Here is a 14573-nt window from a genome sequence, read left to right on the forward strand (position 1 = left end):
GATATGGTGACCAGAATTGTGCATAGTATTCCAAATGAGGCTTCACCACAGATCTCTACAGGGGCATTTCAATATTGGTCTAATAATCCCTAACATTATTTGTCTTTTTCTCTGTTGTAGCACACTGGGTTGACACTTTTATTGAGCTATCCACTGACCCCAGGATATTTTCCCCTCTCAGCAAGTTCAGACCCTTTTAACCTATGCTTGAAATTGGAATTTTTTTTGTACCAGTGGACCTCACCCTTCACTTACCAACATTGAACTTCATTTGCCACACTATCACCCACTCATCCAGTTTGTCGAAATACTCTTGGATCTCTTCACAGTTAGCAGTCTTGGTTTTCACTATCCTGAATAATTTTGTGTCATCTGCAAACTTGGCCACTACACTACTCACCCACAGTTCCAGACCATTTATGAATAAATTAAATAGTACTACTCTGGCCCCAATACCAATCCTTGTGGGCCCCCACTGCTTACTTCTCTCCATTGTGTTATTTTTTTATGCATTGTGTAATAGCCATAACTCATTACTGCTTCCTTGCAGCACAGTTATTATTATGTAATATATTAGATAGATGGGTTTTCTCAGGCTGCAAACTTTAATCTGTTTAATCAGTAAGTTAATTAAAAGTTCTAATGGCTTATGCCATGAGGGCAAATTTCAATATATATTTCCATATATAGGGCTACAAGGCTTCATTCCCCTCTCCCCCCCACCCCCCCATTAACAAGGAATAAAATAGAAACTATGACCGTGCCATCTAAAAGTGCCTAATAACTCAGTGATTGATGCATCTTGAAGGCAGTTTACAGGGCATTTTGTTAATATGCAAATATATTTACATTTTAAATTTGATTAATTGGATAAAAGGCTATCTATCTTGAGGTGATTAAAAGCAGTTGATGACAATAATATTGAGATGGGGTGTTTTCCAGAACAGACACATGGACAGTTACAATCCAGCAGTTCTTGTCATCCCTAGTTTTAAAAAAGGTATTTGCTACGAACCTGTGAGAGGAAGAGAGAGATAGTAGCATTTTTTTTTCTTATTCTCATTTTGTGGATCCCAGAGAGGAGCAGCTCAAGCATTACCCTACGTACTCACCCTGGCATTCATAGCAATTTTCTAATCTTAGTCCATATCTAAAGAAGCTGTGGCTGTCAAAACCCTTCAGAGAACCTTCTGTTAATTCAGCTCTAGCACGAACTCTTGAGTCTCTTCGATCACATATTGCTGTTGCTGCAGTTTGACTGGTCGGATCTACACCCCATTACACTGTAATGGAGCGAGTTTGGAATAATAAAATGGTAGGTCATTGTTTAACCGTCAGGTTTAGGGATTTGGGGCATAAATCTAAATAGGTGGGCATCTGATGCCAGATTTGCAGCATCCTCACTCCCTTCCCTGCTGGTCACAGGCTGTCTGTGGAAGAATGTGTAGGATTGTGTGGGATGACAGATATCCCCCTTCGGTACTGAAATGGAGGATTAAGTCATGTGACACACAGGACTGCACATGAAAGGTTATAACTAGAATTAAACTTTGTTACTCTTAAAGGTGCCACCAGACTCAAACTTTGTTCTGTCACTTCAAACCAACATGGCTACCCACCTGAATCCTTCTTTCACACGTGTTGTTCCTGAAAATCCTCTTCTTGGCCTTCCCTCTTCTCTCTCTTGACACATTAACTCATATTGATCTGTGTCTGAATCACACAGTGACTTCTAATTGTATTGCATAATTACATGCTTTCCTACATTTATTCACATGGAATGGGTGAGATGAATATGTTGCAAGTCATCTTGTGATACCCCTGCATTTGTTAATTTGCTATTTTGTTGGCTAATCTGGTCCATAATATTATATTTATGGAAATTATTGCCGAAGAGGGTGGCTTGGCACTGGAAGGTTCCACTCCCATGGCTAGAGGGTAGCTGTGCTAACTGGTATCTCAGAAAAAGGCTTGGAACACTATTTATTTCAAATATTCAGTCTTTTTAATGCCAGGAAGCGTGTCTGGGCAAGATACCTGCAATGCTTTGAAACTTCTAGCAGAGACCATGATTTTTTTTCTTTTTGTAATGAAGTTGTTAGCTTTGTAGAATTTTTTCCCTATAAAGGAGGTTTTTTTCTGTTATCTTGACACCACAAAATGTGTGTACACTTTTATTTGTCTATGAATAAGAAGGAACATCAAAAAGTTTCCTTTGAGACAAAGATGTTGGCATATTTTTCATATTCTGAATAAATAATACCTTTATGGATCTGTTGGGAGGCCATTTTATACTATATTTGTTTAAATTTTATATAAACGTGTTTCTTGACATGTTGCTTTTTTGGTGTATTTTCCTCCTGAACAAGATACACAATAGTACTTTAAAAATAAGACAGACACCGTTAGAAACTGGAACAAACACAAATACAAGAATTTCAGATTCAAAACCTATGTAACTTCAACTTCAAAACACTGTCAAGCTTTGTGAAAATTTACTATTGTAGTAGGGAAGAAAGGCAAGTTAAATTTCAGATTGTGTGTGCATGTGAACCAAAACTGCAGTAGTCTTTTCAGTCATCAATATATCTAATTCTCAATATGGCTAAATCTGAGGATACTTAAATTCAGAGACTGAAGCCATGACCAGACAACACAAATCTTTCTACAAATCTGCAACAAGCCAGGTTTGCCCCCGCCCCCAAAAAAGTCTGAAGTCTTTAAAAAATTACATTTGGGAGTTAGCATCCCCTCAATAACAGAAGCGAATGACCTCTCAGTGACCGTTGTGGGGGGTTGCTAGGCAACCACAACACTATTGCCTTGGTTTCTGTCCCTAAAAGACGGAGGGAAGGAGAAGGGCCCTTTCTAGATCTATTTTGGCCTTTGAGGAGACTCATCAGGGCTAGGCCTGCCAGCAACCACCAGGTGACTTGCTTCCACTCAGGTTGCATGGCTCACCTAGACCTGCTTGCTACACTCAATAGTAGTCACCGCAACAAAAGCCACTGTAATTTAGTGGTTAGAGCCTCAGACTAGGATCCAGGAGAACCCGTTTTGAATCACCACTCAGTGTGGAAGCTCACTGGGTTGCCTTGGTCCAGTTATGCATTCTCAGCCTAACCTACCTTACAGGGTTGTTTGAAGGATAAAACGAAGGATAAGAGGACAATAAGCCATTGTGGGGCCCAAAGGGCAGGGAGCAAATAACTGAAAGGGCAGGGAGCAGATAAAAGGTAGGCTGGTTGGGTGGGAAAGAGGGAAGGAAGCAGGGAAAGGGAAAGGCTGTGGGCTTTGTGGGGGGATGGAGGAGTAACAAGATGTCCACCCTGAGAGCCCTTGTGGGTCCCCATGGCTTAATCTAGTCTATTTTATGAGCCCTTGGGCACCTTTGAAATTCTGATACAGGCACAGTCACAGAATGGCAGCCACAGAATGCCTGCCGCAGCTTACCTTCAGACACACAGTGAAGATCCTTGTGCTGTGGTGGTAGCTGCTGCCAAAACAAAATGTTTTAAAACCTGCACAGCTAATCCAAATTCCAGTGACCAGTCAGAAACCTTGCTGGTAGAAAGATTCTTCCTTCTCTTGGACTGTTGATACCTGCCTCTGCTACAGCAGTAGATAAGTTGGTTTGCAGAGAGGAGGAAGGAGGGAAAGAAGAATTCGTCTTGACTCAGATAATATTTGTGCTAAAGGCAAGCGTTACGATCTGCTGCAGCTTGTAGTCCAAGTACAGGGATATCCGAGTTTTTGGCAGCATTTCTATACCAAAGCCTGTCAAACTCTGTCATTTCCTCTGGTGCTATGGCCAGACTTCTCAACAGCACACTATTGTCTTCACTCTGCCAAAATGCTTCCTGCAAGAGTTCCTTTGCAAGAGTGCAACATGGCCCTTTAATCTTCTTTCTTTTATATACTCCGGCGAGTGAGCTTCTTAGCCTCTCCTTGAAGCATTTTGTTTAGGTGGCTGCTCTTGAGCATGCTTTTCAGGCAATGCAGCAAGGCTCTCACTCATTTTCTTCACCCTTTGGGAGAACCTTTCAGATGCTGCCTTCACCTTATGCCCAGTCATTGCCAGAGCTAACATCACTATGTTCACTTAGAAACAGTTGCTGCTAGGAACTATATAAGCTGTGGTAGCTGCCCTCAACGAGTAAGAGAGGCCCGAGTTCCTCACATGTTCTCTAACAAGAAGCAGATGCTTTTCTCTTCTTTTCTTCAAAGGCCAGTGCAAATAAAACAATAAAACTTCCATCTCTCTCCTTACTCTTCTGGGAAGTACAGAAAAGTTAGGGAAATGGTGAAACTCTCCAAAGGCTAGTGCACAGCAATACTTTTCCTCCTTCCACTCGAAGTCCTCTGGGATTGCAGAGACCTTGAAATCCACCAGGAGTTCTTAAAAAAAAAAAACCATCCTACTTATTTTCAGTTGGTTTCAGGCAGGTAGCTGTGTTAGTCTGTGGTAGCAGAACAAATTCTGAGTCCAGTAGCACCTTAAAGGCCAACAAACTTCGCCATGGGCAAAAGCTTCCATGTGTCAACTCACAAAAGCTTATATCCTGGTCAGTTTTTGTTTTTAAGGTGTTACTGGACTTGATTTTTTTTTAAGTCAGCATTCTCCAAATAGTGTTCACAAAATGTGCCTACCAGTTTTTCATCAGCACAGGTTTTTAACATCTTTTTATAAGAAAATGTTTACTGTCATCTGCATGGGCTGTGGTGTGGTAATCAATGCGATGACCGTTCTATAAATCCCAGCCATCTAAGAATAGGTTTGGGATTTATAGAATTGTAAAGGAAGATCAGAGGTTCTGGTGTTTTCACAATCCTGTTTGCCTTTATCGTGGTCCAGTATTTGTTGCATCTGTTTAATTATGAATACTACCATTCATCTGGACAGGCACTTCTAGAAAAGCGTTGCAACATGCTTGGTATATGTGTATTTCTGTCTTCTGTCTTATGTCTGACCACCTAAAAACAAGAATTAGGTGACATGTAAAGCAGGAGGTTTTGGAAGGCTGAAGAGGGCCTGAAATATGAATAACTTGACACAGTTTTTTCCCCCTCCAGCCGCAGGATCTGCAGGGAAAGGAAACCGGCAAATGGACGTTGGAACAGACTATAAAACACCCGTGGGTGGTAAGTAAGATTTTGGAAGTACATTTATGCTGAGGACTGGGTTGCTGAAAGCCATTCAGATAGACTGAGCAAAGTGAGACTAGAACCCATACCTAATATTGCACCTCTTTAATCTTCTTTCTTTTATATACTCCGGCGAGTGAGCTTCATAGCCTCTCCTTGAAGCATTTTGTTTAGGTGGCTGCTCTTGAGCATGCCACCTAACATCTCCAAGATGTAGCATGGATTTTTTTCCCAACACAGCTTTCCATGGTTTCATTGTGAGCACTAGTGTCTGACCAACCAGTTGCTTCAGTGGCAAGTCTTCATGTTTGGGAGGTGGTGGCCTCTCCTTCCTTGGAGGTATTTAAACAAAGGCTAGATGGCCACCTGACAGCAATGCTGATCCTGAGAACTTAGGGGGAGGTATTTGTAAATTTCCTACATTGTGCAGGGAGTTGAACTAGATGACCCTGGGGATCCCTTCCAACTCTACAATTCTAGCAGCTGAAGCAATTCTTTAAAAAACAAACAAACACTGCTCTGGGCTACCGATAAGAAATGCAGGAGACAAGTTGTAAGAGTATTTGCAGTGCAGTCCTAAGAACACTTTTCCAGGAGTAAGCCCAATTGAGTAGACTGCAGGAGGATTCTGAGTAGACCTGCTTTTAGATTGCCCTGTTGATGTCTTGAGTCATTCCCCAGAAAGTTGGCACTGCTTGTAGCATGACATTGTGCTTAAACAATCTATCTCTCATGTAAAAGCTGTAAAATCACCATTTCAGAAAAACTCAGATGGCAAAGATTTGATGGTTGGGGCTGTGGTAGCATAGGGGAAGTAGTTTTCACAAGTGGGATGCAGGTGGGTGGCGTGTCACATGCGGAGGCAATTTTTTTATGGATTTGAAGAGGTTTGACTGATATGTGGCAAGGTCAGTAGCTCAGTGGCTGATTCTAAAAAGACTATATCTCAGTCCTGCGTTGTTGGAAGCTTTAGCATTTATTTTCTTTGGAAACTCTGTCCTGTAGTCTCCTCTTTGTGAGGACCTGTTGAAATTATTCAGTACTGAGAGAACAACTTCCAGGACTGAAGAGAAGATGACTTGGTCAGAACGTCATTGCTTACTTTGGGGAGAGATATTTGATGGTGAACTTCTTGCTTGTCTGCTTGTGATGTCTCATAGTATCAGTGGAACTGTGGAGTATGAAGAGCTGTGTGAATGCATAATTTTCATGGATCAGTGGGCCGGCTTTGTCAAGGGGTGTGAGAAAATGCCTTCACGTGGGCTCACCTTCTATCGCTGATGCTATCTTTTGCGCTGTCTGGGGTGTTTTGTTTTATACACATAGACACACTATCTCTTATCTTCACGCTATAACAAATGACATTTCAGAGCTCCAGGGAAGAGGTCTAATGTTTCAGTTGTAAATGCCTAAAATAGAAGTGAAACCAATAGACTGGAATTGATCTCATTCTTTTGGGAAAGGGGTTTGCATAGTTATTGATGTGGCACCCTGTGTATTTCGGGTATAGGGAATAAATTTGTCACTTCTAACACAAGCAGTGCAAATTGGGCTCTTGCATATAACATATTTCACCTGCATATGGTATCTCTAGTAGTTGCACAAACTGTGTGTGTGAAGAGATATTCTTTGGCAGTGTCCCTTTTGATAGATGTTTAGTTTTAAAAAACAAACAAACCCGACCAGCAGAACATATAGCATGATAATCTCATTGTACAATGATCCATCTTTTCTATTGAGGTTGCAATTTATATCTAATTAACCAGCTGAAGTTTGGAGGTGGTTTTCATTTTCGCTAATATCGATCAAATAAGCTTTGTAAATAATCAGCTGATATCCACAGTTATGAGCTTGAAACTGGCCAGCTGAGCCTCTGTTTACAAAGAGGTGGAGAAACTGCTGTCATTTGGAGTATCTGCACTCTCCTGGCCAGTTTGGGTATCAGGTGAAAAGTTTTTCAATATAAGTACTTTGAAGAGTATAATTATAGAGAGTACTGCATACTGCAGGTTAAGGCACATTCATTCGTTGTTATATAGTGCGCCTTTACACTGCCACCCAACAAAGAAGTACTAGATGTGGCTAACAGCAAAATCAGAAATGGACAATGGAGACCCACCAATAATTAACATTGTTAAGTAATAATGAATTCACCTTGTTAACTAATAATAAATCCAACTTGTCTGCAACGTAAATCACTCTGCTATGTAGCAAATAGCAATGTAGCTACTAGCAATGTAATATGAAATTAAAACCAGCTCAGGAGTAAAATAATAGTAATAATAATAATACTTTTAAGATCTATAAACTGAAAGTATAACTAAAGCAGTGGGCTACACAAAACTATATAAAATCATGATAAAATCTTAAGATAGCGATGATGACTAAAAGATGGGAAAGCTCTCATGAAAAACCCAAGAAAATAAAACACACTTTGCTTGATGGCCGAAGTTTGAAGGGTTGGTGCTAGATAAAACTCTAGGCCGGGGAAGCCATTTTGTAAGGCTTCCCTACTGAGAACAACCTGTCTGTAGTTGCCATCTGCCTTACCTGCATGGACAAAGGCACAGAGTGCAGGGCTTGGAATGAACATCTTAGAATATGGGAAAGGTACTCCAGACGCAAGTGGTGCAGGGCTTTAAATGTGAGCTCCAGCATTTTGAGTTGTGGCTGTAAGCAAATATATAGCTGGGGCTGATCTTTTAATGTTGGAGTGATATGATCCCTTGTAGTCAGACCTGGACAGCAACCTAGCTGCAGAATTTGGCTGTAATTGAAACTTCTGAACCGTCTTCAAGGGCAGCTCCACATTACAGCAAGCACATTACAGTACACATTACAGTAAGCCAAGCTACATGTAACGCAAAGCATGGATTGTAATGACCCGAGGAATGGGCATAGTTGGCATGCCATTTGAAGTTGGTAGAAGGCATTGTGAGCCACAGCAGAAACCTCTGACCATAGGCCAGAATCAAGCAGCACCCTAAAAATGACAAACCTGTTCTTTCTGGGGGAATTACAGCCCTTCCCAAACAAGTTGATTCCTTGATCATTTCCATTTTTCTGGATTAAAATAATTATTATAAAATAAAATAGCATCATAAATTAACATGAAATATCAAGGACACACTTTTGCATCTAACTAATTTTCTTAAATAAATATCAATGTAGCAAAAAACCTAGGCTATTAAAGTCATTTGGGTTCTCTAGATGCAGATTGAAATATGAATTGAAATATGGATACAGATCCCAGGACTTTGGCATCTATAATGAATAGTGTTTGTTTCTTCTTCAGGCAGTAACAGCCCTCACGGGAGCCCTTCCCCTCTGGAATACAACATGCTTCTGGTAATAATCGTTTCTGTGGGAGTCATCACCATCGTGGTGGTTGTCGTGGTTGCTGTCTTCTGCACTCGGCGCACTACTTCTCACCAGAAGAAGTAAGTAGCTTCAGTGGCTCTTTATTACATCTCTAACTTTTGGGGGCAGGGAAGGGGGAATTTGTTGCATGCATTTGATTGTAACATATTTTTTGTCTCTTAAGACATTTTAGGGTTGGTAAATAATGCAGGCGCCACTGTGTTCGGTTTCCCCTCAGTCACATAAAACATAACTTTAGCATTTACAGACCAATTTGTTAACAGACTGATTTGTGTGTCAAGGCTATGGAGAACTTTGGAGTAACTATATGCTGGAGTTCCTAACATGGTACCTGTGGAAACCATGGTGCCTGCTAATAGGTTTCCTGGTGCCCGTGAAGTGTTTTCAGAAAGTGGGTGGGATTTTTGCTGTAGAAATAAAAATGCAGCCTGTTGAACAGAACTTCTGCCTGAAATGTCAAAGAGTTACCATTGGAGTTATGTATAACTTTGCTCCTTGACATTTTGTGGCTGGCTTCGCCTCCTGTGGCAGCCATTTTGTTGTTGCATCTTTCATCCTGTGTCAGAATTCCAAAAATGTCGACAAGCTCAAAAAGGTGCTATATGCACACCTGAGGACAAACACCTGCTATATGCACACCTATGCCCCCTTCCTACAGTTCTTGCTTTCATTTATTGCCACAAAAGATAAGGCAGAGACAAACTGCTTCTTAAGGCCAGTGCCTTAAGGTGCCTTAATACAAGTGCTTCTCTAAGCCTTGAAATCAGTTGTACAGCCTTAGCAAAGTTTCTCTTTCTGTCTGATCTGCCTCACAAAGTTGTTTGGGGAAGGAAATGTATATTTCCCTGAGTTTCTAGCAAGAAGATATTTGCTAAATTCTTAAAATGATAACAGCTTTTTGATGATTTTACTTACGTTATTTATAGTCCACTTCAAGGCAGATCACACAATGTAAGTCAGTGCAATTAACAGAATAAGACAGCTGTTTAGCAGCGCAGTAGGGCTGGGATTACAGAAACCTGAAATAAAGCTTTAAGTATCAGATGTGATATGTTAACGGTGCTAAAGAACAGAATTACATACCGTATATACTCGAGTATAAGTCGACCCGAATATAAGCCGAGGCTTCTAATTTTACCCCAAAAATCTGGGAAAACTTATTGACTCGAGTATAAGCCGAGGGTGGGAAACGCAGCAGTTACTATTCCTGTGGCAGGTAAGGCCACAATGCTGCTTGCAATGAAAGATGAGGAGAATGGTGGTGCAGAACACAAATCAACAATACCAAGGCAGAAGTTATTTCTGGTCAGACTGAAAACACCAGTCCCAGCATGACCCCTCCCCCTTCACTGAGGAGAGCAGGGGGCGGCGGCTGCTGATGCTCCTCCTGCGGCCGCTCCACAACCACTCCGTTCATCCATCCATCCCACACTCTCTTCCTTCGCCCCCCACCGCCGCTCACCATTGCTGCGCTTGATCTCCACATAGATCCCTATCTGGATCTTGCCGAAGTTGGCCGCTGCCATCGCGTCATAGAGGGGGGAAGGAAGGGAGGCGAGCTTGTGATCGGGGCGCGGAATAGTGACTCGAGTATAAGCCGAGGAGGGGTTTTTTCTGCCCAAAATTTGGGCAGAAAAACTAGGCTTATACTCGAGTATATAGGGTAAGTAGAAAGCAATGCAGCAAGCAAGATAATACCTACTTCAAACAGAAAATATATACTTTACACAATAGCATAGTGCAGGGGTGGCCAATGGTAGCTCTCCAGATGTTTTTTGCCTACAATTCCCGTCAGCCCCAGCCAGCATGGCCAATGGCTCGGGCTGATGGGAGTTGTAGGCAAAAAACATCCGGAGAGCTACCGTTGGCCACCCCTGGCATAGTGCACGGTCTCATTTCCCTTATTAAAACACTTTCTTGGCCCATTGCACTAAACCTGTTACTTTTATAACAATTTTAACTTATGGATACCATTTTAACTTATGTACAATTTTAACTTATGTACTAGTCAAATTAAAAGGGAAATTGCACTGACTGCACTCCAGCCCATTCATTCTGTGTTCAAACTTCCTTTAGTTTCAGAAGTAGCTCAACATCCTGCTTTAGTGAAAGATAGATACCCTTTATCTTTCTGTGTTCCTTTTTTTTTTGTTAGCCCACTGTGGTAGCAGCTGCTTCTTTGTATCTTGCTAATCATTTTATGTAGTTGAAAGAAGGCTGTCAGGTCAGGTTCCAGTTCTCTTCTCTGAGCACCTGCTGCATGAGAGGGTAACACTGCAGTACCTTTAGAGAAGTAACAACTAAAATAAACCACTGCGTTACTTATCTATTGCAAATAATTGCTCCACAGATATTTCTTATATCCTATTCATGTATTCTTCACCAAAATTCTTACAAATGTCCATGAATACAGCACAACTCAAAATACAAATTAATTTCCAATTGCTGTAATGGTGTCAAAGTCCACTGTCTGTATCCTTTCATTGATAGATGTGTACAGTACCAATAAATATGCTACTTCTTGTTTGGGTGGCAGTCTGAAATCCAACCGGTGTGGCAACACGGGTCCTAGGTTCAGTCCGTGTTTCGTTTACCCTTCTACTGGCCGCTTTCCTTATGTTCTGGAACCCATGCTTCAGGCAAAAGCTCACGTGGCATGTTATATCTCTTCAGTGTGCACGAATGGAGAACCATAATGTCTAGCAACGAAAGGATACAGACAGTGGACTTTGGTACCATTATAGCAATTGGAAATTAATTTGTATTTTGAGTTGTGCTGTATTCATGGACATTTGTAAGAATTTTGGTGAAGAATACATGAATAGGATATAAGAAATATCTGTGGAGCAATTATTTGCAATAGATAAGTAACGCAATGGTTTATTTCAGTTGTTACTAATCACTACACTGTGGTTTCTGGTCATACCTTCAGAGAAGGCAAGACCTCGGCTGTACTGCATTCTTAATATCAGCAGAACATAATATGAATGGCTGGTTACTGTTGGTGAGTTTACAAATAAAGTTGCTTGCACAGAGGACAGCTGCACCATGATTGGGCGAAGTACTTGAAGGAGAAACAGACAGCAGCTCTACATCAGCCCATGATTTAGCACCTGAAAAATTTTGTATTGTATTTGGTTAAATGGAATGTTTTTAAAAATTAATGTGATTTTAAACCTTTGTATAACTATATGAATATGTTGTTAGCTGCCCTGAACCCGCCTCGGCGGGGAGGACGGGATATAAATAAATTATTATTATTATTATTATTATTATTATTATTATTGAATACATGAATATTTTTCTTTTGATGATGTGCTTGTTGCTTTCAAAGGAAGCGAGCTGCCTGCAAATCCGTGAATGGTTCTCATAAATACAAAGGGAATTCCAAGGACGTCAAACCCCCTGATCTTTGGATTCATCATGAGAGGCTGGAGCTGAAGCCCATAGATAAATCTCCAGATCCCAACCCAGTCATGACTGACACCCCAATCCCTCGCAATTCCCAAGACATCACCCCAGTTGATAACTCTATGGACAGCAATATCCATCAAAGACGGAATTCTTACAGGGGTGAGTTTGGGTCACGTCAATCTAAATTTTATACATGAGGTTTATTGTACAATCGGAGGTATTTATAAACCCATAGATTGTAAGTAAATATCTTTTACTAAGGGTCTCTGGTTTTTAACTAATTTTATTTATTTTTAACTAATTTGAATATTTATTTCCTGCCTTCAAGGCAGCTTGCAATAGTTAAAGCATCCCCAGTTAAAACCATAGTAATCAAAAAATCCCTTCTCTTCTCTCAAAGATGCCTGCCATTGAAACTCCCTCAAAAACTTTGGCAAAGAGGTAGGGCATGCAGCATCTCCTGCAGATCTCCAAGGTGGGGTCTCCTCCTGCCTCTTCAGAGACCCCATTCCATAGAGCCGGAGCTATGATGGAAAAGGCCTGGGCTCTGACTGATACCAGCTAGGCCACCCTAAGTGGTGGGATAACCCACAGATGGCTGCATGATGGCTGTAGTTGACACACAGGGGCATTTGGAGGGAGCTGGGTCCCAGGTTGTGAAGGGCTTTGGAGGTCATAACCAGCATCTTGAATTGAGCTTAGAAACAGACTCTGGCAGCCAGCATAGCTGTTTCAAGAGTGGGTAACATGCATTTCTGGTGGCTAGCCCCTGACAGTAGTCAGGCTGCCGCATTCTAGACCAGTTGTAGTTTCTGGTTTGTCTCTGAGGGGAGCCCAACCCTACGGTATGTTTCAATAATTAAACTGTGAGGTTGTAGAAGCTTGAGTTTGTTCTGCCTTAACCACCAGCCCACAGCCTGAATTCACCAGCTTAGAACAAAGGCAGACACTGGAGGCTAGGATAATGAGCTATAGAGCTTGGTGTTACCTGCATATGGATGACACCCAGCCTCAAAACCCTCACACTCCCAAGGCCCCTATCAACATCCATAGTATCAATCTGAAACAATCTGTAACAAAAGGACAAGCTGTCTGTAAAAAAAAAAAAAAAGGCCAGCATTGGTAATAAGATGGGAAACCTAGGTCTCAGTTTGGTCCAGGAGGATTCAGTATCAACTACTTCATCTTGACTAAGATGGAGTATCCACAGTCACTTTTTGATGGTTAGAAATGTGCATATAAATCTGCAAGGAGCAGAACCCACTGACATCTTCATGCAACTTTAACATCTGATAGCCTTGTTTGCATTACTTAGAACTCTGTTGACAGAATCTATTTGTTTTGAAGAATGTCAACCACAGGAGACTCAAAGATATCAATGGTATGGGCTAGTGACTTATAGTAATCAGTGGAACAAAACCTGCTAGTCTATTTGAATTAAAATTCTGGAGAAATTACAAGTATCTACCCTACCCCATTGGTTTCCAATAGCACAGTTTCACCCTGACCTCAGTATCCCAAACTAGCCTGCCCCCCCCCCTCTCTTGTGTGTGTGTGTGTGTGTGTGTGTGATGGATTTGTTCTGATGATTTTCCATTAAAATTTTGAGAAATTGCACAAAAAGACCCTGTTAGAGTAAAGGGAGGCTTCTTTTTAGGGATTTATGTGGCAGTTTTGCAAGAGAGGCAAACGAGCTTCTTTTGGCATGTATCTTGCTAGGAACTATCCAGCTGTGTGGCTGAATAGCTTCCCCTTTTGAAATAATCTCACAAATATTAGAGTCTCACTGCTTGTTGTTTCTCCAGAAGTGATTCCTTATTGCAGTGCCAGCCTTTGACGCAGAAACCAAAACTGAGAAATCAGTTGAAATCAGTTGAAACCTGTAGAGATAAATAAATGCATGTAAAGAGATCATTATTTTAATAGAAAATTCTTTCTAATTTTGCTGAATGCCTTGAGTCCGAGAAGAGAAGCAGCACACAGGATCTTGTACTCATGCAACTTGCCCAGAAATGCTGTGTACATATTCCCCAGTGCATGCCCATTAGAGGCTCTTAGCAACCGTAAAGAGCCTTTTAATTAAAAAAAAGGCAACCTGTTGTACACTATTCCCTGTTAAACCTTCTTGTTGGTGAGATGTCATAAAAGAGCAGGATATGGCCCTGTGCAACTTCTTTTGTTCTTTCTTCAGGGCATGAGTCAGAAGACAGCATGTCCACGCTCGCTGGACGAAGGGGGATGAGACCCAAAATGATGATGCCATTTGATTCTCAGCCGCCTCAGCGTAAGTCCAGCCTTAAGTTATTAGTTGCCCAGCTGCCTTGAGCCAGATACTTCTAAGTTCATCTGTTGTAAAGAGGGCAGAGGAGGGCACTAAGGAGAAAGTAAATCTTGGCTTCTGCCTGAACTCATTTAAAACTAGGAGGAGGAAGGTGCTGTTGTTGTATACATTGGAGTGAGAGTTCAGAAAGAAAGCATAATACGCCATTGTTCTGGAAAGAATATAAAGCTGAAGCGGCAGGCAACAGCATCTTCCTATAATTGTTGCCCTTCTAGTTCCAGGCCACTTTTCCAGCTGGACCTGCCTGGCATTTTCAGAAAGCCGCCTGTTCTCCATTACAGATTAGTTTCAG

General features: G+C 41.4%; 1 protein-coding gene across 11 annotated transcripts in view; it reads left to right on the forward strand.

The window, feature by feature from the left end:
- NEO1 (neogenin 1) overlaps nt 1-14573 on the forward strand; it is a 156906-nt gene that overhangs the window by 131034 nt on the left and 11299 nt on the right. For all 11 annotated transcript variants that reach the window (XM_060259786.1, XM_060259787.1, XM_060259778.1 and 8 more), the window contains 4 exons: nt 5074-5142; nt 8441-8585; nt 11861-12099; nt 14132-14224. In XM_060259786.1, coding sequence (XP_060115769.1) covers nt 5074-5142; nt 8441-8585; nt 11861-12099; nt 14132-14224 — 546 coding nt within the window. The remainder of the gene's footprint in view (nt 1-5073; nt 5143-8440; nt 8586-11860; nt 12100-14131; nt 14225-14573) is intronic.

Source organism: Heteronotia binoei, chromosome 19 (assembly GCF_032191835.1).
Source record: "Heteronotia binoei isolate CCM8104 ecotype False Entrance Well chromosome 19, APGP_CSIRO_Hbin_v1, whole genome shotgun sequence".
NCBI classification, from domain to species: Eukaryota; Metazoa; Chordata; class Lepidosauria; order Squamata; family Gekkonidae; genus Heteronotia; species Heteronotia binoei.